The following is a 23522-nucleotide window of genomic DNA, read 5'->3' on the forward strand; positions in this document are numbered from 1 at the left end:
TCGCCCCAAGAGTATTTTGGCCCCTTATTCCCCTGATGGTCATTAACCTGGAGCCAGTTAGAGAGAGAGGCGTCCTCCATATTTCAACTCAGTGTGTTTTGGAATCTCCATCCCTGGCCTTCCTCCCAAGGGCCACCCCGACCCCTCCCTGAGTCCCATTTCCATTTTGCCCTGCGAGAACACACAGCGAGCACCCTCGGTGGCATACACACCACTACAGCCTGTATTTCTGCGACTTTAGTCGGGCTGTGCAGAAATTCAGCGGCACGATGTCCGCTCTCCCAAAAAATGATATCCCTTGCTGTGTGTTGGAGCGGTAAAAGGTGGCGGTGGCCCCTGGAGGAGAGGTCAGCGTGGCAGCTGCCAGTGGGCTCTTGCTGTGGCGGGGAGGCTGAGTCGGGCTGAGAGAAGGTCTGTCAGGAGCTAATTGAGTTTGTCCTACCAGCGCTGACTCTGGGGCCAGTGGCTTATCAGGCCACATCGCCTGGGGCCCTCCAGACAGATCTGCCCCTACCGGGGCATCTGATATCACCATCACCCTGCCTGCAGATGTCAACCCCCACCATCACAACACACACCCCTTCCCCTCCACTTACCCAGTCTGATCAGGTAGCAAGGATGTGACACTCCGGGATGAGGTTAGCAAATGTTATAAAATGGTGTTTTTGGCATCTGGTGGCCTTGAGAGTGAAAAGGACATCGGGAATATACTCACTGTTTGAGTCGAGCCTCTAGCACGTGTTTTGTACTGTTCTTGTGATTTACACATGAAACGGGGAGAGAGTCACCCAGAGAACAGCGGAGGATGTCAGTATCCTCCTGAAGTGAGCAGGAAGCTCTCAGCAGGAATACTTACAAATTGGCTCAATTAGATCCCGAATGTTCTGCGTTCTTACGACAGTGTCATCCAGCGTTCACAGTTTTTTTTCGCTCGCAGGCGAGGGAAGTGTCGAGACGTGAGAGAGCGAGCGCTCCTCTCGGAAGTCGAGGAACAGAGAGTGCGAGACGAGCCGCCAGATCATTAGGCCAGCTAATCCTGGTCACAGCAGCACCGGTGGAATGATATTAGGGATCTGAAATGCTGTTAGGAGGGCCAGGTGGAATCAGATTAAAACCAAACTGCGCAGTGTGCGTTTGCGAGCCCATAACCCACTACTCAGCATGAATTTTGATCAGTACAAAGGGAACAAAAGGAGGAGGAACAGAGAGAGAAAAAGAGAGAGGGAGAGATACTGTATCTTAGACGAGCGTTGTTCCTTTGGGCAGCCAGGCAGCAGAATTTGAAATGCTCTTACCTTGAGGAAGGAAGGAAGACAGAACTATAGATTTTACAGCATCAAGTCTCAGTGAGTCCAGCAGACCCTTTCCTGTCTGTGTAGCACACAAGCTAATTAGCACCTGCCCCACATATTGAATTATTTATTACAACTATTGCTGCTGTCAAACTATTTAATGCTCATAACTCATTTTCCCATACAATGGTATTTATAGATTTAAATTGGACCTGTCCCATTAGAGATTACGAATATTTATAGAAATATTTTAGACTATTTGATTAATACGCCAGGTTCAAGTGGTTAGTATTCCCTCAGTATCATTAATCAATATATGCAGGCTTGTTAAAAACATAAGCATAGCAGTGGTATAATGTGTCATAGCAGAATGAGTTAAGGGGATTCTAGCCAGCACATTTATTATAAATGACCACATTGAGCTGGAGGGGAAACAGTTAAGACACTTATGCAATTATGCTAAGTGTCACCCTGAAGATGGCCTTTGAACCGGGGTTAAGCTTACTCTGAATTTGTGAAATAAAAGCTAAATGGAGCCATCTTGTGCTCCCGCGTTTTAATATATAGCCTTTAATAAGCCAAGTGCAGGTGCCCTATCGCACAGGTGCACATATCCATCTGAAACAGAGAACATAAAGCAGATGAACACAGAGCCGCGCGTTAATTTATGGGGATGCAATCTGCATTCATTATCAAGAGCGGCAAGTTCTATTTTAGAAAGGCATGAAATGGATTCATTTTTTCACTTTCTGTCTGCAAGGACACTTAAGAGTGCAAGTGGATTTAAAACAGCAAATCTGAATAACTGCCACCAGTAGTATTAAAATGTATTTTTTTTTCAGTGTTTAAATTAAAAAGAAAAACTGTACAGCATGTTCTCCGGCATATTGTGTATCAGTTTTATACAGTGAAGGCTTTATATTGCGAGAAGAATTCCAGGAGTGCTCAGGCAAAGGGCTTATTCCACAAGGTCAACGGTTTTAACAGGGGGCATTTTTTTATTATTTATTTTAGCAGTTAACCTTTTTGTGAATTTCCAGAAGTGGTAGGCACCTGGAGCTCCGATGAATATACATGACAGCAGGGAGGGGAAACCTGGGAATGAGATTTAATTTGACACGCTGACCCCCATCTCCACGGGCCCAGGAAGCCAGGGTGAGAAAATAAGGTTGACCCACTGACCCCTGGGCCTGAACCCCTCCGTCACCCACCCTCACAATTAAATCAACCTCGGAGAGCGAGAGGCGGTCCGGCCGACCGGTAGGGGACACAGCGGAGACCTCTCGCTTCCTGTTTCCTCTCAAGCACTCTGAGACAGACAGCTATCGTCCAATCAGGCAGATAGAGCCCAGCAGGGAACGTCCCCCCCCCCCTCTCCCCGCGCTGATGGTAAACTGACATGTCAAATATGTAAACATTACCATTAGTTGGCAATATGCTAATGGAACTAATGTGCTAAGGCACAACTTCGGGCTGTCTAGCTGCCACTCACTACGAGCCCCTGTGTCTGAATTTGCATAAGCCATGCAAGGCTCAATTTTGTTAATGCAGGCAAGTGCAAGTGACCTTTCACCCCTTCCGTGGCACCTAATGCAAAGGGGTGTGTGTGTATGTAAGTGTGTGACCTCGCCTTGACCCTAGGAGGTCACCGCGTCTACACTGCATCCCCAATACATTGAGTTATCCATCTCCTCCAGCAGTCCTCCCCTTTAGTTCACTCCACTTGGAAAAATGAGTCAAACATGTCCAGGCTAAGTTTTTTTCCTCCCCATTGTTCTCCCAGTGCAATTTCAAGTTAAAGGTTATAGAGCGAGACTGAAATAGATTTATATGGGCGAGGAAGGCTTCAGAGTGCATTTTGTGGCCACAGCCAAAAGGCTGCACTTTAGTCTGCACACGTTACAGCATCATATTGCATGTACTCCAAAATACAGTTATTAGGCAGACAGTGAAAAAGTCAATATCTTGCCATCATGTTTCCTTTTGGTTGACTGCTGACTCAAGGAGACAAGCCAAGGTCCAAGCTCTCTAAACTATGGAGATGCCCCACACTCAATGTGCTCTGTCTGTCTGTGTGTGTGTGTGTGTGTGTGTGCACTTGTGTGTTAAGTTATTTGAGTGCTCTCTCTCTCTCTCTATCCCTCCCTGTCTCTCTCTTTCACTTTTCTTTCTTTCTCTCTGTGTGTTTGTATTGTTTTGGGCATGTGTGCGGCTGTGTGTGTGTGGACGTGCGTGCTGCAGTTGTGTGTAGTTGTACACTGGAGCGCTTTTTCAGCTGCCGTGGTGTGTGGCTAATGAAGCACTTAGGATCCTCCCTCTGGTTCACTGGTTTATAGGGAAGGTTAGGACACATACTGGTATAGAGAGAACAGATTGGAAAGACTTAACAATCAGACACAAGACCATAGTACATACGTTTGAATGTGATTTGGCTACTACAGTAGATGTATAACTGTTTGACCACATGAAACCTATCTGTAGAAATGCAGAAATTGCACGGTTATATTCAGAAACGCGTCTTTTTTGGGGGTGTAAATCACAAATTTCATTACGATTACAATATTATATTGATTCTTTGGACAATTATACTATATTTGCTGATATCATATTTCATATATATTTAGCACAAGCATTTACTTTTATATCAACACACAAAAAGCAACTAAATTATGATTTGACAATTTTTACACTCTTCAAGACATTTAAATTAAAAACTATTCTTTCTAATAAAAATAATGAAAATAGACCTGTTGTTCACTATAAAGTGCCACATTTCTCATGTTTAAGTGCAAATGGTTTTTATCAATTAAGCCTTCAGCCTTCAAAATAAAGGCGTATCCTAAAGATGACGATATGTATCAAAGTTTTCATTTTAAATTTGATGATGTCGTTGATCATTGAATTGATATATCGATCCAGATAGATGTATCATTTCACTGTAAAGCATTAGAAAAGATAAGCAATCGAATCTAAGCAGTATGATTCATTAACTCTAGAAACGTTAACATAATGTCTAGTTAAAGGAAAAGAGCATTTGTTTCTGTAATTGTCATGAATTACCACAGAATCATGATATTTTGTACTTTATGTCAATCAAGTATTTAGCTGTTTATGTCACTCCACTGGTTGATGAGATTCATTTCTACTCTCCTCTGAAGACCTCTGCTAATCATCTTCCTCTTCTCCTCCCATCCTCCCCCCTCCGTCTCCCCCCCATCCCTCAGGCTGCTGAATAGAATGGCCGCTGATGACCGGCACCTGCCCTCCAGTTGCGGGTCCTACATCAAGACGGAGCCGTCCAGTCCCTCCTCGGTCATCGACACGGTCAGCCACCACAGCCCCAGCGGCAACTCAGACGCCAGCGGCGGCTATGTCAGCGCAATGAACAGCCACTCCAACGGCCTGGACTCTCCGCCCATGTTCACCCCCGGCGGGCTCGGGGCCGGCACCTGCCGCAAGCGCTACGACGACTGCTCCAGCACCATCATGGAGGACTCGTCCATAAAGTGCGAATACATGTTGAACTCCCTCCCCAAGAGGCTGTGCCTGGTCTGTGGAGATATAGCCTCGGGGTATCACTATGGGGTGGCTTCTTGTGAGGCCTGCAAAGCCTTTTTTAAAAGGACAATACAAGGTATTTTTCTCCTCTCACCTCCCCCCCCCTAACAAACACTCAACACAAGTTATTTCATCCCATGTCGCTGCATCGCCAGACATAAAAACACCCTCCATACAAGACACCTTTGGCCTCACAACAACACTGAAACATACTCAGTCCAAGCGATTCACTATGTTAAAAAAAAAAATCACTGGAGTGTGAACGATGTTTTCTCTTCCTCCTGAGACCAACAACCTCCATAAAAAAATCTTTGTTTTTGATTCCATTAGACTGTACAACACCAAAACTACTACAGGATAACATTACAAAACACGCAAACTTATTTACTGATTATCAAAAATAACTGCATTTTTAAATCAGAAACCAGAAGAATATTTTGACATGTGACAGAAGTGTAGGTATGATGACATCATCTGTCGTGGTTGGTGGTGTATGGTGGACATGACATCATCACTCAGAGGTCAGATTTGGTGGAGTGAAGGGGCTGTTTGCCCAGATGCCTTGCTTTATTATTCCCATCCTGTTTTGTGTTTACGTGCATGTGTGCATGCTTGGGGACTAGGGTGCGATTGGCTATCTGCAAGGCATGATGTATCACAGCTACTCATTAGAGAGGCAATGAAAGGCCCCCCACTGTGAAACTGTGCGCTCTGCTCCAGATTAATCAGGAAGACGGAGATATTGTTGAGCCTAGAAAAAAAAAAAAATCTGCACAACAGGCACAGCTGCCCAGGTCTAAGCTCTGCCGGCTTAGCAGTGCAATAAATACAGCGGAAAAAAGTAGATAAAATAGGTACAAAGAGCCAAACGATTGGCGTATGGTGAAATGAGATGATTAAGAGTGGAAGAATTTGATATTTAAACCAATGCATTCAGTGAATTTTCATCAACAAATGATTGCAGGCGGTCTGTGCGGTTGTTAGGTGTTGATTTTGGACCTTACAGCCCTATCAGCTTTAGACAGTCTATGTACCTTTTGCAGGCAAACAAAAGCATTAGGCCAAATCCTCCTGTTTACCCATGCTGCCATCAGCAATCCTGTCTATTGACAAAAGATGAACATTTTTTCCTCAAGTAACATAACTGGGCTTTTGTCCCCTCGCTAAAAGTACACTGACGGCAACACAATGGAACAGGAAAAAAGGCATTGGGGAAGAAAGAGACGTCTTAAGTGGAGCAATGGCCCAAACAATTAAGAGGAAGGTACATGGAAAAAAAATTGAAAGCTCCTCTTTTTTTTCCCCTGCCTCACTTTGCATTGTCGATTTGAAATCCCTCTCTTTCTCTTCTTGGAGGGCTGCCTGTAATGGAGCTAATCTGCCGTCGTTTGTCCGAGCCACAGGAGTTTTGTCAATAACAATCAGCGTTTGGAAAGTGTAATTAAGGCCGAGGCTTTTCATTAGGAAGAAGGGAGGGGGCCGTCTCCAGGGACGGGCATGCCAATTAGAAACTCAGGCACGCGTCGCCGGGTAATTTCAGGGAAAGGAGGGGAAAAAAACCCAGGACTTCTTTAGATTGGAGAGGGACCCTGCTGCTCTTTCAGAGGAGAGGAGGAGAGGCTTAATGGCATAATAATCAGACAGGGGTCCCAGGCAGAGAGGAGGCAGGAGGACGCAGGGACTTTTTTTGGGGGGAGGTGAAAGCCTTTTCCGAAATGATAAAAGAAACACATGCAGGATTGCTGGAGGAAAATGGAGGAGGTAAATAGCGGGATGTAGAGCCCTTGAAAGAATGAGAGGGGGCCGCTGATGAGAACTGATTAATTAAAGGAATAACGAGGCAGTCAAGGGTGGAGTGTGAGACGGCCCTCTCTAATGAGAGGAAAACAAAGGAGCTGTCTTTTCCAGCCCTTTATCACATTGTTCTATAGCACTTAGGGCAAATAACATGCTAAGTTAATGTTAACCATGTACATGACAGTTTCTTTATCACCTTGTGCTCACCTTGTGTAACTTCTGCTGATACTGCAGCTAATTCTTCATGTTGTTTTTTTAAGATATATTATCTTTCAATTTAGTTGCATTTAAAGTATTTTGTTATAATTTAGGCATTTATTCACTCACTATCTTTGTTTTACTTCCCGTTCCGGCCTCCTCCGGCTGATTCCTTCACCTTTTCAACAAAAGCCGATGGAAAATCCATCTCCCCTTCACCTATTCATCCAGTGAAAAGCCCCTTGAACTCTTACGTGGAGATAGTTACATTAGTCAAGGCCAGGCCCAAATTACTGTCAACCTAGATCTCCATCCATCCCAGAAATACCCCCGTTCTCATTGCTCCCTAATCATCCCGCCACTCCTGCACCTCACGTGCCCCACCAATCAAAAACATAAATCTCTTATTGAACCGTGTTTTCTTCCCATTTTGAACCCGAGTGTAAAATTGCTTGAAAACCAACTGAACTCGGTGGCCCCCTTTTATATGAAGTAATAGACCTTGACAGTAAGCCTGTAAAAGTCAGTTTGGATTTTGATGAGAAATACCTGCCATTTTACTGTAATTTACTTACAAGACCTGACTTTCCCCTCTGTGCCCTGGCATGGGTCCTGAAAAGCCATAAAATAGATTGAGACAGATACTTATCAAGAGAAGAAGGAGGGAAATCTTTTTCTTCTCCCTTCACTCTGTAATGTTATTGGTAACCATACCATAACCTCTCTAAAGACGGATAAACCCGAGCATGGCCCTCGGGTTAAAGGGGTTCCCGCCAGTATGCTTCATTTCTGAAAGTGAAACTGGCCGTTCTATTACTCTACAAGGGAGGATGTCAGACATCATCTCTGAATGACAAGCTTATTATAAAACATTTAATAGGTGCGCCCCCTTTAAGTCAGTGTTTTAATCTACTGTAGCTACAAATTACCAATTAAATCAGTACTTCATGTGACACTTTGTTCAGGAGACTGTAATGCTACATTATAGGGAAAAGTCATCCATTCATATGTTTTCCTTTACCAACTTATCTCTTTGTTCAGAGTCACAAAGTCCATTAAATCCAGTTAATTTTCTGTTTAGTTTACATCCATCTGTTTAGTTATATTCAGGTAGAAATAGTTTAATCACCCCTCGGGTGGAAATTTTGGTAAATGAGACAAGAAACATGCATAAACATAAATATCTATAATTGTGATTTTATTTAACAAGGTATATTTTGCATATAGTGTAAATTAAATGATTGACATACTGTAGTGATGACTGAACCAAATTGAAATTACCACTGTGGTTACTAGGGCTGTGCATTAGCAAGAATCTGGCGATACGATACGTATCATGATACAGGGAATTCAATATATTGTGATATATTGCGATACTGTAAGCAAGGCGATATATTGTGATTTTTTAAATCTAACTTATAGTCATAGTATAAAGAACACACCACCATATGCATACAATCTGTGTGTAAAAAAGTTAAAGTATTGCACATAAACTATTAATTAAAAATCAATACAATGTTTTTGAGAATCGATACAGTATCACAAAACATAATATCGCGATACTTCTTACACCCTAGTGGTACCAAACGTTACTGATAAAAACAAACATTTAAACATCAAATATTATAATCAGCTAAATTTAGTATAGTTGTAGCAAGTTCCTCTCTATGGGTCATGGATTGTGCCTTTAATATTAACATTTCTTTAATATTTTTCTCCCCTTATCACTATGAATGTATGTTAATAAAAACAATAGGCCGAAAGAGGTCCGGGCTTATCGTCATTTAGCTCGGCTAAACGATGTTAGGCATGTTTTGAAGTGGGACTTATGCCTCTCCTAAATATAAACCAAAAGTAGAGATGAAAAATTGGTTAATCCAGCCCTCTCTCTGCACTGAGCTATGTGAAGCCCCCTCTGACAGAACATCAGAGGACTTGACAGGACAGGTGGACGCAGTAGCACAGCAGTGTGTTTTTGTTTTTTGTGTTTGTGGAGTGTGTGATATCAAAGGGCTAGCTCTCTTAGAGTTAGTTAGCCACCAGGTGTGGTTGGTGCACGTGTCCCCGGCACCCGTGAGACGGGGAAGGGAGCGGAGGAGGAGGAGGAGGAGAGAAAAATCCCCCCATAAACAGAGCGTCCTCAGGAGACACACAGGGTCAAACGTGCCGGGTCGGGCCGCGCAAGCAAACCTGCAACATAGCCTGCATATAATGAAGTGAATAAAGTGATAAGATTTGCAATCAAAACCCATGTTTCTTTTATGTATTTAGTGCTTTACGTCCCAGCAAATTGCTGATTGGTTAGTGTATAATGGGAACGCAAACCAAAAAGACCTCCAGCGCGGGGTGGCACTGATTGCCTCCTCTCAGCATATGGGAAATGGATAGGATTATTATGGTCTGCTTCTGCTATGACAACAGAGAAAACAGACAGAGGGAAGACAATCAGAGCTCATCAGCCGCCTTCCCCTCACACCTTTATTTACCCCAATCCCAAAGAGATGAGGAGAATTAGCATAATGATTTCTAACCCAGATATAAGGAGGAATTTCTAATTATTTATAACATCTTGGGACCCTCCACTTGATCTGTCCAATAATGTTAACATAATTGCATAAGTTGTCAAAGGATGTTGGAGGGCTAGCGGAGGAACGCCGGTGGAATATTACACAGTTTCTCTGTACAGGAAATCTGGAGCGAGGGTCAGAGCTGTGGAGCTGCTACAGGATGTTGGGATGCAGGATGTGTTCGTGTCTATTTGTTAACACACTGCAACCATGTAAAAATACTTTATCAGTTAAAGAGCTTTCTGTACAGTATGTGAGTAGTTTCAACAGAAAGCATACGTGCTGACATATTGTTTATTACATGTATTATAGTGGATGAGGGGAAAATATTGAGGTAATAATAATGATTAAATTAGATTTTTACATTACTCAACAATTTATTTCACCGTACTGACAGAGACATAAACCTTAGGTTAAAAGAAAAGTTTAGGAAAAATCCCAATGTCAAAAGCTTTAAAGCTGAAAGCCCATTCAAACTGAGGATAATTCAAATTCCTAGGCCGAAGCAACCATTATATTGAAACCCTTTATTGAAAAACCCCTGAATACAGTAAAATGTATGGAATCAGACAGAAGCGGAGGCATATCCTGCCCTCTCTATTGCTAATGCTAGAGTAGAGCACAACCGGCTCTTTTATTGTGGAGCAATGAAACTCTTTTTCATTGCTCCGTCCTGGAATCAGACGCTGCAGCTGAATAATGCATAAGGCCTCTTGCCTGTACACTATGTAAATAGTCAACAATGGCAACAGTGGTAACAACAGGTTTGGGTCTGCTGGAGTATTATGTAAAGTGGTCGGGGGCAGCGTGTCTGGCTCTCCAGCCCGCTATTGAGGCCGTGGCAGGCCCCTCTGAGTGCAGGGGGGACACGGCCTGCGCCCGGGGGCCCGGAGGGGACATGCACAGAATTAATGAGGCCAATTTAGTGTTGGACCTGGGTGGCGTCTACTGATGGGTCCTGAAGGACTGTTGTAGCTTTACCTCCACCTCCCCAACCCCCACCCTTTACCTCTTACCCCAGCATCTCCTGCTGCGGACAACACCTGAGACACCTGCACACCTTAGATATGGATTCTACGGGGAATTTAGTTTCCATTAGTCAACTGATCGGTCGTTTTGGTCTTAGTCAACAAGATTTATTTAGTCAATTTGTTAATTTTGTTCATTCTGAATGACTTATTTCCAAGAAACTAATGAGCACATCTCTGGTAAACACAAGATGTTGGTGCTTTTGTGTGATTCTTCGTAGAGAAACTCAATTAAATCAACTAGACGATAAGTCAACAAAATTGTTTGAGTGTTAGTCGACTAAGAATTTCTTTGTTCGAGGACAGCCCTAATAGGAATCCATATGGTTAACAAGTGCCAATGCCTGGTTGGCAAAGGTATTATAAACCATCTGAGAGTACACATTGTGTTTATTACATCAGTAGCAGCACCCAAATTATCATTACTCATATTCTACTCAATATTTGAATATTCCCACAAACATTTTGCTTTAGATTTTAATCTATTGGGCCTTTTTAATCACCTCTGGTTTTGTTAATGATAACCTGCTCTTCTTCTTCTTCTCCTCAGGTAACATAGAATACAGCTGTCCTGCCACAAATGAGTGTGAGATCACAAAACGGAGACGCAAATCATGTCAGGCTTGTCGCTTCATGAAATGCCTCAAAGTGGGGATGCTCAAAGAAGGTAAGAAGAGTAAGAGCATTTTTATTATTCTTACACCCACAGATACTTGTATACTGTACGTATTTTTGGTTTATAACATTCATGTTAACATTAGCCGTGTTTCCATTCACATATCACAAGTATCGCATTAGAAAAGCTTTTCGATAAAACTTCCTCAATTGCGAAAAAAATTTTTTTGCCTTTATTGAAAAATAGTTGATGCTCTAAATGGATTATGGAAACGCGTTTGCCAAATAAATTCTGACGCAGCGAACATTTAACTCACATGACTGATCAGCTGTTCTCAGATATTCCCATATTATCCCACATACAACATGAAACACGGCCAACACTAGCTGAAATGAAAGAACAATTACAACTTGCCCAATTCCTGAAACATTTTTCCATTTTTCTCTCTTAGATGGTTAGATGCATGCCCACTTGTTTTGTTTCCGGTTCGCATTCGCAACCTCTACTTCTTCTACTGGCGGATTATAGCCATTCGTAGCCTATAGCGGCATCTTCTGACCAAACTGTCGCTGTAGCCGACAAGCCGAATATATGTGCTCCAAACAAGTAGATGGAAACGCGCCTAATTCACATTTCTTTTTTTTGCGACATTTCAAAAATGTGCTTAAAATTCACTTGACAATTGAATGGAAACACAGCTACTCATGCAAATAAAGAAAACCGCCACTGATCTGATGAGGTAGCTGCTAGTGGAACATTACAGCATCACACACTAGTTCTCATGATAGTTGTTTCGTTGCGTCCCAGGCTGCTTCAGCAATGAGTCACCCAGAGTGAGAGATGCATACAGCCGGCTGGCCCAGACAACAGTTCCCAGCCCCGCTGTCCTCCCCCTACCTACACAGCAGTAAATAATGTGCAGTTGAGCTGGGGACAGAAATATGCTGAATAGGTTGATCCTGCCGTCTGAGTAATAGAAATGTAACCGTATTCCGCATGGAAAGGCTCAGGCCGGGTCCCTGAGCACACGCCGGCCACGGTCTCAGCTCTCCCCGGCATATTGATCCACTAAATGTTTTCCGAACATCTCAGCTCTCTTCCTGTGGATGGTTTTTTAAAGTCACGCCAGCAGGGAATTCAGTGACAATTAAACATGCTTCCGATGGATTTGTCTGGCCGGGTTTCTCCCCCCCTCCCCCCATCGCCCTGACTGAGCCCCCTGAGACCCCGAGGCCTGGCCGCTCTTCCGGGGGGAGGCACCTATCCGTTCTCCCTTACCCCCGTTGCATTGGTGGATGCGTTCTCTCTCTTTCTCACTTGTTGGTTGCTCCAAAGGGCCAGACAAATGAATAATGAAAGATATGTGGCTTGGGGGTGAAGTGGCGGTGTTATATTTATTCAAGCGTCCGCTGGGAGTAGCTCAGGGACTCTGTAAGGAAGCGTGTTTTCCTCGAGTGCTGATGAGCGCGGGTCAGGTAGCACTTACGTTGTGTGAAGTACGATTGTCCCTCATGTTTATACAGCGGTATAAATACTGCCAGACAGAAGCGCTGATAAATTAAATTCTGTACAAACTTCCACTCTTAAGTTCTCTGTCAAACTGTGCAGTATATATATATAAAAATATATATATCCCACCATTATTCCTCCCATTATTCATTGGAGTGGGATTTATAGATGCATAATATATCCGGTGGCCACCTGAAGCCCGAGTCATAGCCCGTATGGATCTCCACACAGTAACAGAATCCCCCGTACTGCATGCGGCCAGATAAAGCCTCAGTGCCAGAAAGACGGAGTAATCGCATTACTATCTGATGAAAAATTTATGCCAATATATCAACTTGGAGAATAAGAGACTACAAAAATATGTAGGCATGGCTATAAATGAATGACCAGTGTCAGGTCAGAGTAAAAAGAGTGTAAAACTCAAATATGCAGACTTCGGCTAAGCGCGAGGTTCTAATGCTGCACACTTCTGTGTGTTCAGCACATTCGCAGATTGAGAATGACCCTCGTCTTTTAACAGCAGCCGTCATCACCGCACGGCGACTATTATCACAGGCTGATTCAAGTCTACGTTGTCACAGAACCCCTCTATAAAATAACCGATTTCTGTCACAATCAAAATTATTGCTAAAATAACACATTTGTAATGATTACCAGAGACATGTGAAGCTCTGCCTTGAGGTCCCGGCACTTTAAAGTGTCCCCAAGACGAAATGGAAAGAGAGACACATGGTCTCTGTCCACTGTAAGCTCCATGAAGCCGTCGGCTCAACGCCACCCTCAGGCCCAGAGTGTGGAGATGGCCACCGCTCATGTGACTGAGGTTGCCACTTACTTTCATTACTGCAGAAAGGTCACATTGTGTCTCAATGGAAAATCACCTAATTATAACTTTACAGCTCCGAACAAAGATACAGTGCTGCCCGCCAATGAAACAGAAGCTTAAATCCATCACTGTCTCGGAGAGCATAACAATATTAGACGTCTTCTGAGGAAGTTATGATTAGACATTTTTTGTTTATATTCTCACTCGTAAAATTCATACGATATCGATATCTACTGAGCGAGCACAAAAGCTGCATTCATATCTTAAAAGTGTGGTAAGAGGTGTGAGGAAAATGGTCTTGGAAGATCAGCAGTCTGATTCCAGGAGACCGGCCTCTAAACCCCGTGTTGGGTCGCTGTACTTTCCCTCGACTGTATAAAGGAGGAAGTGATCAATAGGAGAATCAAATGTCAGGGGCAACAGGTTTTTCCTCTGATCAATGGAAACGGATCAGAGCTTAGAGCAAGAGAGAAGACAAGATACTATTGAGAGATTACATTGACATCATTCAGTGGCAGTTGCGCTCTGCACTGACTTCCTTTCCCCATCGCTCACTAACACACATATCCCTCCACGCACACACTCACACACCAGTGCAGAAACATGTTTGATTTCCTAATAATTACATACAGCGTTAACCAAAGACAATAGCTTTTCCTTTCGTTGTCCTCACAGTGTAACAGTGCTGTGTGTAAAGGTAGAAAGTGTCTTATTGTCAGAGGGACAGTGTGACAGTCATGAACGTTTGCTGAGCAAAAGGAGCAAAGAGTGTGTCTGCGCTGATATACAATACACCTCTCATTGTTCAGCAGACTGGCATGCAAAGGACAACCACATCCCACAATAGCACCCGTCACAGCCACATAGGCAACATACAGAACATACACGCAGACCACACGACGCTCACATGTACGGTGCCTGAAATACTAGACGCGTAAATGTCCACGTGTATTGCAGGCCGTCGACACCAGTGAGACAAATACAGTCTGCGTCCAAGATGCAGTAATGGGAATAGTAAAGTAATTAATAGACAGTGGTGGAAAGTACATTTACTCAAGACCTGTACTGAAGTAGAATTTGTAGGTACTTGTACTTAGGGGTGTAAGAAAATATCAGGATATTATGTTTTGTGATACTGTATCGATTCTCAAAAACACTGTATTGATTTTTAACTAACTAAGTTTACGTGCAAAGATTAACTCAGCCAATACTTTATTTCATTTGCAAAGATATGCAACCCTCTCAAAGCAGTGTTTTGATGTTGGATGTTACAGGGACTGTTATAAAAGTAAATGCCGATCCAACTGTTCTGATTGCATAAAAAAGTTAACTTTTTTTACTCCGATTTTATGCATATGGTGTGTTCTTTATACTAGGACAGTTTTCCTCAAATTAGATTTTAAAAAATCACAATATATCGCCTTACTTACAGTATCGCAATATATCGAATCGTAGCCCCTGTATCATAATGCGTATCTTATTGTCAGATTCTTGCCAATACGCAGCCCTACTTGTACTCTACATGAGTATTTCCATTATATGCTACTTAATACTCCACTAATTATTCAACACTTAACAGTTACTAGTTACTTTTAAATAAAAAAAAACATATAGGATGTAGTACTATACTGCTAATCTACCCAGTCGTATGCAAAGCATCTAAGATTGGCTCCACATTGATGAACTACAACATTAAAATTCTCCTACATGTATTTGTCAGAGAAAAAAACTGAATAACATAATATGCTATAATAATATAACATATGTGAAAGGAGCCATTCTGCATAATGAGTACTTCTATATTTTGCCGATAATGTTTACATACTTTTACATAAGTAATGTTTTCAATGCATGGCCTTTACTTGTAGTGGAGTATTTTCACAGTGTGGCATTTGTACTTTTACTTCAGTAAATGATCTGAATACTTCTTCCACCACTGGTAATAAAGATGTTTTTTGCTGAGGCAAAGCTCACTTCAAATGTTTGTTTTTTTACAATGCTGTCATTTCCAGCAATCTAAAGTGTAGTTTAAGTCTTTTCAATTAGCAGTACGGGCTGAGACGTCAGCTCACTGGGGATCTTGTAGCTAACCTGTAAATGGACTATGTGACGAGGGTGTCAGTATGGTAGCCCCTGGGGTCAGCAGAAGGGGAGGAGGGCAATGCGTGACAATTTTTCCGCTACCCTCGCTCATCACCACTCGTGATTAAAAATGCTGCAACACACTTACAAGCATGCAAAGCTGGCAACGGGGGCCCTTTGAAATAGTGCTGACGGCAGTTTAGCGGCGGCGGCGGCTTCCTTGAAAGGCGAGGTTCACCATGCCTTGCCATGTGGCCTTCTGATTTTCCCAGCTAAAATAGGGTCCGCCTAAGCCCCCTTTGGCATTGCCAACCATCCCAGACATCCTGACACTTTCCCCCAGGGAGAGACACCCATAACAGGTGAGGGACTCAAAATAAGGGCCCCTACTGCGGCCGGCCACACAAAGTGAGTGAAGACAGGCCCTTTTGTAGGAGTGTACTCGGAAAGGGATTATTATTGTTTTTGGAGAGAAAGAGGAGCCCTAGGTCAGCTGGCCCCAGCCCCCACCCCGAAGGCCTGCGCTAATCCGTGCACAAATGCCAGCCGCCTTGGCCGAAAGCCCTCTCCCCCTGCACCCTGCTTTGAAGAGATGATACCCGAGCTCACCCGCTGCTACCCTCGCTGCACTGTAGTGGGCCATAAAGCAGCGAGATGACTTTGGACGTGGTAGTACTCGACTCCCTTCACACATTTATAACCCTCCTACTGTTTACTTTGGAGGGAGCACTACAGACCGGTCCGAGTCAGAATCTTTGGGTGCCACCAAAGGGACATACCAACCTCACAAAGGTCCCTATAAAGTCCCGACCCATAGCGCCCGACAGCTCGAGTGAATAAACCCGTCCTCTTAATCACTCTCTCTTCCTCTCCGCCTGTATCTGGCCCGGTTGGACAGTAAAATGAGACAGGTTAGTGCCAAGCTTTAATTCCTGTCAGCATCTGTTAATTATGGCCGGGACTGTTCTAATTAAAAGAGGCACCCATCTACCTTCATCGCTGGCTTTAGACTGGCTGATACAGCCACATGACTCGACCGGAGGATCACGGAGAGAGGAGAAGCGCAGCCAACTGGCAGAGGCCGAGCTCATCGGGAGAGCCGGAAGAAACCGTAGAAAGTGGCGACATCACATTTGAAAATGAGAGGAATTTTCCATCGCTACAGTAGCAACGGGACCGTCTCAGATGAAGCTTTTTAAGCACTTAAACTCAAGAAGCAAGTGGAGGTGTTTGAAGGAGCCTTCACAGAAAAATTCTTTAAATGTTACACATAAAAATGAAATTGTCATGGTGTGTAAAGCACAGGTAGTTGCCATCAGATGATCCCCCGGTGCTTGCTGGGAAGGATGAGGCTCTGTTGGGAATTGGGGGTAATTAGGTTAGTGGGTTGTCAGTGTCAGGAAATTGAAAGACAATCCTAATCAGATTTGTGTTTCTTGGGAATCAAATAATTTATATAAGTAGAATAAATCTCTCTTCTTCAGATACATGATAATACAGTTTATGCCTTGAGTGTGAGGGAGAGGGGCCGCGTAAGATAAGTGGTGAAAATCAAGAACATATTTTGCATAAATCCACCGTTGAATTCCTCTCTGTTAAATGAAGGCCACCTTCCTTCTTACATCATCCGATTTCCCTTCCCCTTCCCCATTCACCGAGCGACCTCCAATCACCGCGCATGGGACACATCCAAACTCATCCCCTCCAAGAGCACTCGCTGATGGGCAAATTGTATTAGGCTCATTTGCAGTGGCCACACAATGCCCAGGTTTGACACCGTCCTCCCTGTTATAAAGTGATGAAATCATCAAGGAAGTGCTCTGGCTGCGGGTGTCGTTCGCTCAGAGGACGCCGAGCGGCTGACAAATTAACTCCTCCTCCACCGCGAGCATTTCATTGAGCCTTTTCTCATCCACACTTTAGTATTAAATTTGTTTGGGGGGGGGGGGTTACATTATGCATACAAACGTAATTTGAAGGGATTCTCCCTCTTGACAGGATTAAGATATCAAGGATATTTAGGCTGGTCCAAATATGGAGACGCAGGATATAAATGTTTGCATACACCCACATTAAATAACCAAATACCTGCCCGCTGCTATCAAATAAATAGAACGGCGTGGATGAAATATTTTAACTATGTTGAAAATTAATAGAATAGAAAAGACATCCAAATGGAAACATTCTTATCAAATAATGAGATAATAAATAACTTATGTTATGATGAGGCCGCCTTGACATTTACAGTATCAGTGTGGAACCCGGCCCCCTAGGTGTGGCTGGGGGTGATAAGGCCTCGGTGCTACTCCAGTGAAAGAGGGGTGAAATAAGGGTCTTTTATGGGAAAGCAATACCTAGTTATCTATCTGCAGTATGACGGCGGATGTTTTGTACAGTGTGTGTGGGAGACTGTGTCTTTGCTTGTCGGCTGGTTAAGTTTCTTTTTCTTGGATACCGCAGGAGCGCACACCTGAGCTGAGCTCACACACTCCCACGCGAGCAAAGAGGCATGTAGCTGGCAGCTAATTAGTATGCAGCCTGCCTCACCCCAAAAGCTAAATAATTAGAGGGCCAGTCTGTGAGATCATTGACCCTGCGTTAAATATTCATATGTTTAGACCTGCTCTGGGCTCAGCTGTGTCACAGTAGACCAGCCAGGCATGGACCACATATGGGAAGGCAGCCGTGCCTCTGACACATTCACACACACACACACACACACACTTATGTCACTATGCAGTCCTTTTACACTGCTGCTTTTCACGTGATTTAATAAAGAATATGTTAGGGTGTCATCTCTGATCATCATCCTACATGTATGTTGGAGGATTGATTTGCGTCTTCACTTCTGTATCATATTTATTAGCTTTTTTTGACCTATTTAATTTTCATGTATTTTATATCCCTTTAAAAATCTATTGTGGAAAAAAATACACTCTCTTAATCTCATGTCCCTCTTGTCGTTTTTATAACCCAGGGGTTCGTCTGGACCGCGTGCGTGGGGGCAGACAGAAGTACAAGCGGAGGCTGGATGCGGAAAACAACCCGTACCTGGGCTTGACGCTCCCCCCTCCCACCAAAAAGCCTCGTGAGTACTGCTCCGTCACTTGCCCATTGTCTCCTTCCTCCGCCGCCCCTCCTCTGCCAGGTAAAGCTGAGGACAAAATTCTAGGCCAGCCTCATGTTTCTGCCACGTTTCGGGCAGTCGAGAGATCATTGGTCAGAGAAATAGGCCGGGTATTGTTCTGGTCAGAGCTGAATTATGATAAGTCTGTGAGCAGATGACCGATATTAAACAACGACAGAGTGCTCGAGGACACTAGTGTCTCACATTTTCACACATACATTTTTTTTCCCCCACTTGCATGCATTCTGTAGGGATAAGAGCTTTCAGTGCCGTCATTTCACTCATACAAATTCAAGCTCCATGCATTAGTTTGCATAATGAGACGGGAGAAAGGAAACTGTGAAAAGTGAGACCACCATTCTACCGTTAAAATTTCACCCAACGTGCCCAATGTTTATCAGCGCACCGCATCTTTGCGCCTCGCTGAGCTTTGCAGTGATGCGACCTTTCACCTCTGCTTTGCTTTGACGATCCTTCCTCCTCTATCCTCAGTGACAAAGATAGTGTCTCACCTGTTGGTGGCGGAGCCGGAGAAGATCTATGCCATGCCTGACCCCACCATGCCGGAGAGCGACATCAAGGCTCTGACCACGCTGTGCGACCTGGCTGACCGCGAGCTCGTGGTCATCATCGGCTGGGCCAAGCACATCCCAGGTACAAAAACAAATGCTTCCTTTTCGGCTTATTTTTCTCTGGCTCCTCTCCACACACACACTCTGTATGAATAAACATGTGCACTCACACACACACACACGTAGATAATTAATGGCGGCAGCTCATACAGCCTGAGGGTGCGTGGAGGATGGAGGGGGTGCAAAATGGACATAGCTGTGCAAGAAGAAAATCAATAGAGTGCATCTAAAAACCGCTGCATTGAACGGAGAGGGGGATGCAGACCCAGTGACAATGTATGTTGTAATCACCAGGGAGATTTAGAACAAAGTTGGGGACCTGCCCAACCAAACAAGACATCATATCACACACACAACACACACACACACACACACATACGAGCGCACTCAAGCGCAAGCACACACACATTGAATTATTGATGGGCATAATCACGTTTCTTCCTCGCCCCATAGACATTCTGATAGACGAGGTGTTAGGTTATAAGAGGCTGTTGAATTAAGGATACAGCGCCTCACGTCAGCAGAGATTTTGCTTCCTTCAAGAGTTTTCCTCTGATTTTTGACAGAGAACACATTGTTTAGCCGCTCTTTTTTTTGCAACCGAGGCAGATTCTCCTTGATCTTGAGCTTGACCCCCATAACTCTATAACATTACGGCGCTGTAGGCGCGGAGGGGTAACAAACTAAATGAATGTGTCCCTCAGCGGCACCTCCATAACCTCTTCTTCTCATCAGCATAACTTGGACAGGCAAGGAGCTGTCAGCATGCAGGAAATGTGCGACATCGCTACACACACACACACACACACACACAGTCTGTCTCTCTCTCTCACACACACATATATATATATATATACACGTGCAATTGTGTGCGTCAGTTAATTCAGAAGATGTATTTCAATTCCTAGATTAAGAAGGATCATTTATTTACAGTCGAGTGAAGTGGACTCAAGCTGACCTCAGGCTGCAGGTGCATTTTGTACTGAAAAGGTATTAGAGTACTTCTCAGAAGGAGGGGTATTAATCAGGTACAGATCTGATACTAAGGAGATTAGAGATGGATATGCTCCCAGCCCATGGCCTCAGTGCCGGCCCCTTACGCGTCTAAACTGTTTGGATCACTCCCCACGGGCCCTGCATGGTCAGCACACTGAGAGTTTAACAAGGAGCTTAGTCAGGACTGGATCACAACTGACCCGATAACACACTCTCATCGTTGTGACCCAAAAAATTACACCAGCGTCGCAGACGTGCACAAAAAAACGACAACATTCCTGTGCTGGCTCTCTGAGTATAGACGGTGCAAGCATGGAGACGTCACTCACTAAGACACACATACGTACAGATGGAGAAGAGTCATCTTTCTACATTTTACTGTGGAAAAAATACAGAATATTTCAACAAGCCGATGAAGTTAACATAGCCACCACGTTTATGTGTATTGTTTACGAGTCGGATTTGTGGTTTTACTCCCTAAATCATACCCTTAACACACCATTTAATATACAGTCAGTGTTAAAGGCTTAAACTCGTATCCCAAAGTGCATCATCATTTTAATATGTGTACACTCTATCTGGGATTGTGTGTGTGTCACAGTGTGGAAGCTCTGTTAATCAGATTACGCTAACACGTATTGTACAGTGAATAGATTCATAATGTTAATGGGATTTGCCGCGCAGATTGCTGTGCAGGAGACTTGTCATTCTGACTGCGTCCATGATGATCATTTAACCCAAAACCTGACACAGTATAAGCCCGAGTGTCCGTTCCAACTGCCAGCGAGTACCTGGAACAGGTCGGATGCGCTAAACAATGTGCAGCACCTGCGAGATTGTAGACTTTAAGTAGATTATTCTGATCTGCTTCTGTTTAAACACACACAGTCAAACCTGCACTTTTGTTTTATATATTTGGTCAGTTTTTAAACTTGCATTGTGAAATCACACATTCATTTTAGATTAAAAAGACACTTTGACAGAATAAAGACTTGAGCTGAGTGCTCGGTCTGTGTCTGTCCCTTTGGTGGTGTCTGCATTAGGACAGTGGGTGTCCTCTGGCCATGAAATGGCTGCATAATTGAGTTGTACATGGCTGAACCTGATCAGAGACGGTTCACTGGTTGAGCGAGACTCCATGCACTAACACTCACTGCAACAACGGTACCCCAGGGCAGCCTAGCATGCTCGCTTCCTACCATCTTTCTCCCTCCGTCCGCTCCGGGACAAGAAAGGAACGAGGGGGGGAAAAAACCTGCTGATTGCATTCTGATAGATTTTTGCAGCCTTAGGCAATGGAATTAAAAAGATTAACAGTTCATTATGAAGTAGACCACATTGATTAGGCCATTGACAGATGGGCCAATAACTAAAGTCCAAATGTAACAATTTAAATGTCGCGAAAATTGGCACTTACCTTCTCCCAATTGATTTTTAATTTCCCCTATTCTCGGCTAACATTTGAAAAACGCGTTTCAAAAGTGGCATAATGTGGAGTAGAGTGGCCCTATTGAGTTTTAATTGGAGGGTGATTGGAGGATACAAAGCTCCGTCATTAGTGTAGATGGTTATCTTTGCCTCACAGGGCAATGTTATATGTCTCCCGGCTCTATTTAGGTAACAATTGAAAGGTCAGTTTGCGTGCATGATGTGCTTTTCAGGGTGTGGTGGTAGTTGTGTATGTAGTTGTTGATATATGGTTGATTGATGTGATGGGGGGTAGAGATGGGGTTGGTGGGGGTGTGGGGTTATGAGGTGGGATAATGAAAAGCTGGGAATGAAGGGAAAGATGGATGTTGTCTGAATCTGCCTGATTAATTGATAATCACAGCAGAGCTTTTGGACACTAGTGTCACTGCTCCAAATAGCACCATGAAGCGCAGTCTAACGCGGCTGTCGCCTGAGGGGGGGTAGGGTCATTAGGAGCAGTGTTAGGGGGATGCTGACAGATGGCTTGTTGCTCCTAAGGTGCTAACAACCTTTGACACACATAGCGGTCCATCGTCCAGCCCTCTGGCCCCCATCCATAACGCCGTAAAGCGGCATTTCACTCCGTCCCAGAGGTTTAGGGATGTACACTGACAGCTTGAGCGCACTAGAACCTGTTTACCACCTTGACATTGTTGCCTTCTTCAGGAGTGGCGGGATACCGGCGTGACCCCTGTGGCCTCATGTCACCCCGCATTGCTTCCCACCCGCGGTGGGAATGTCATGTGTTCGTATGTAAAAACTGCCGTGCATGCTGCTTATGCAAGAGGTGGTCGTTGTTTGGTGTTTGCTCGCTCCCATCTTCCCAGGCCGGAGTGTTTTCAGCTGGGAATTCTCGGAAGGCTAAAGGGCCAAGCAAACATTGACTCTGCTGCTGCTGCTGCTGCTGCTGCTGTGCTCCAACACAATAAAACATATTTTTACTCTGGCATGTCACCAATACAATGTAAAATATTCAAACTGCGCGTTTATGTCTTGAATTCATTTAGATTTTTTTTAATGCTACTTTAAAAAAAACATCCTCATGTTATTGCATTTTTCGGTATTAGATTCCGACCAGATTAATCTAATGAACTAGTCTTGTTGGCATTGTTCTATTCATTACTGGTGTTTTGGGAATATTCATCATCTGTGCTTTATTGGATTCCAGCTCATCAGCTCCGCGTTTGACAGACAACCGCCTGGCGGGTTAGTTGTTAGCGTGGAGGCAGCGATGTTAAAAAGAGATCGCGCCTCTTGTATGTTGTCGTGTTTGTGTCAGCTCAACCCCTCCGCCATAATCACCCGCCCACCCGCCAGCCCACCCTCCTCCTCCTCCAGCCCCCTCCGGGCTCCTGTTTTCTCTTTGCCATTAAATTGTGAAATCTACTTACTGTGTTGCCAGCCTGATCCCACTCAAGCTGCGTAATCTCCTTGTAATAGAGTGTGAATACTGCCCGGCAATAAATCAGCACCTCATCAGTGCACTTTATTAAATATAGACACCAACAGACAGCTCTTAGTATATTCAATTTACCCTCTGACGTAGGCTTCAACACAGGAGATAAAGATAGATTGAGCAATCAGGTGGATGCTGAGGCCTGAACCCAGGCAGGAGAGCGGGAGGAAGGCGGAAAAGCTGCGGGGAGATTGAGATGGGGGCGTTTTGGAGGCAGACAGGCAGTCAGGAGTGTGCAGGGCCAGGAAAGGGACATCTGCCAGGCAGGGTGGGGGAGGGCTTTGTTTAGCTACTGTGACACATGAGCAGGTACATCCAGCATCGCAATTACGTGTGTGCACTGCTCATAATGTCACCAAGTTGAATCT

The 23522-nt window shown here is 44.1% G+C and overlaps 1 protein-coding gene across 10 annotated transcripts in view; it reads left to right on the forward strand.

Annotated features, from left to right (window-relative positions):
• Window positions 1–23522, forward strand: part of esrrb (estrogen-related receptor beta) — a 47620-nt gene that overhangs the window by 13370 nt on the left and 10728 nt on the right. For 7 of the 10 annotated variants that reach the window (XM_074661585.1, XM_074661587.1, XM_074661588.1 and 4 more), the window contains 4 exons: window positions 4517–4926; window positions 10991–11116; window positions 18451–18561; window positions 19093–19254. In XM_074661585.1, the coding sequence (XP_074517686.1) occupies window positions 4517–4926; window positions 10991–11116; window positions 18451–18561; window positions 19093–19254 (809 nt within the window). The remainder of the gene's footprint in view (window positions 1–4516; window positions 4927–10990; window positions 11117–18450; window positions 18562–19092; window positions 19255–23522) is intronic. The other 3 variants (XM_074661586.1, XM_074661589.1, XM_074661592.1) reach the window with 1 other exon arrangement.

This window comes from Sebastes fasciatus, chromosome 15 (genome assembly GCF_043250625.1).
Source record: "Sebastes fasciatus isolate fSebFas1 chromosome 15, fSebFas1.pri, whole genome shotgun sequence".
Taxonomy (NCBI): Eukaryota; Metazoa; Chordata; class Actinopteri; order Perciformes; family Sebastidae; genus Sebastes; species Sebastes fasciatus.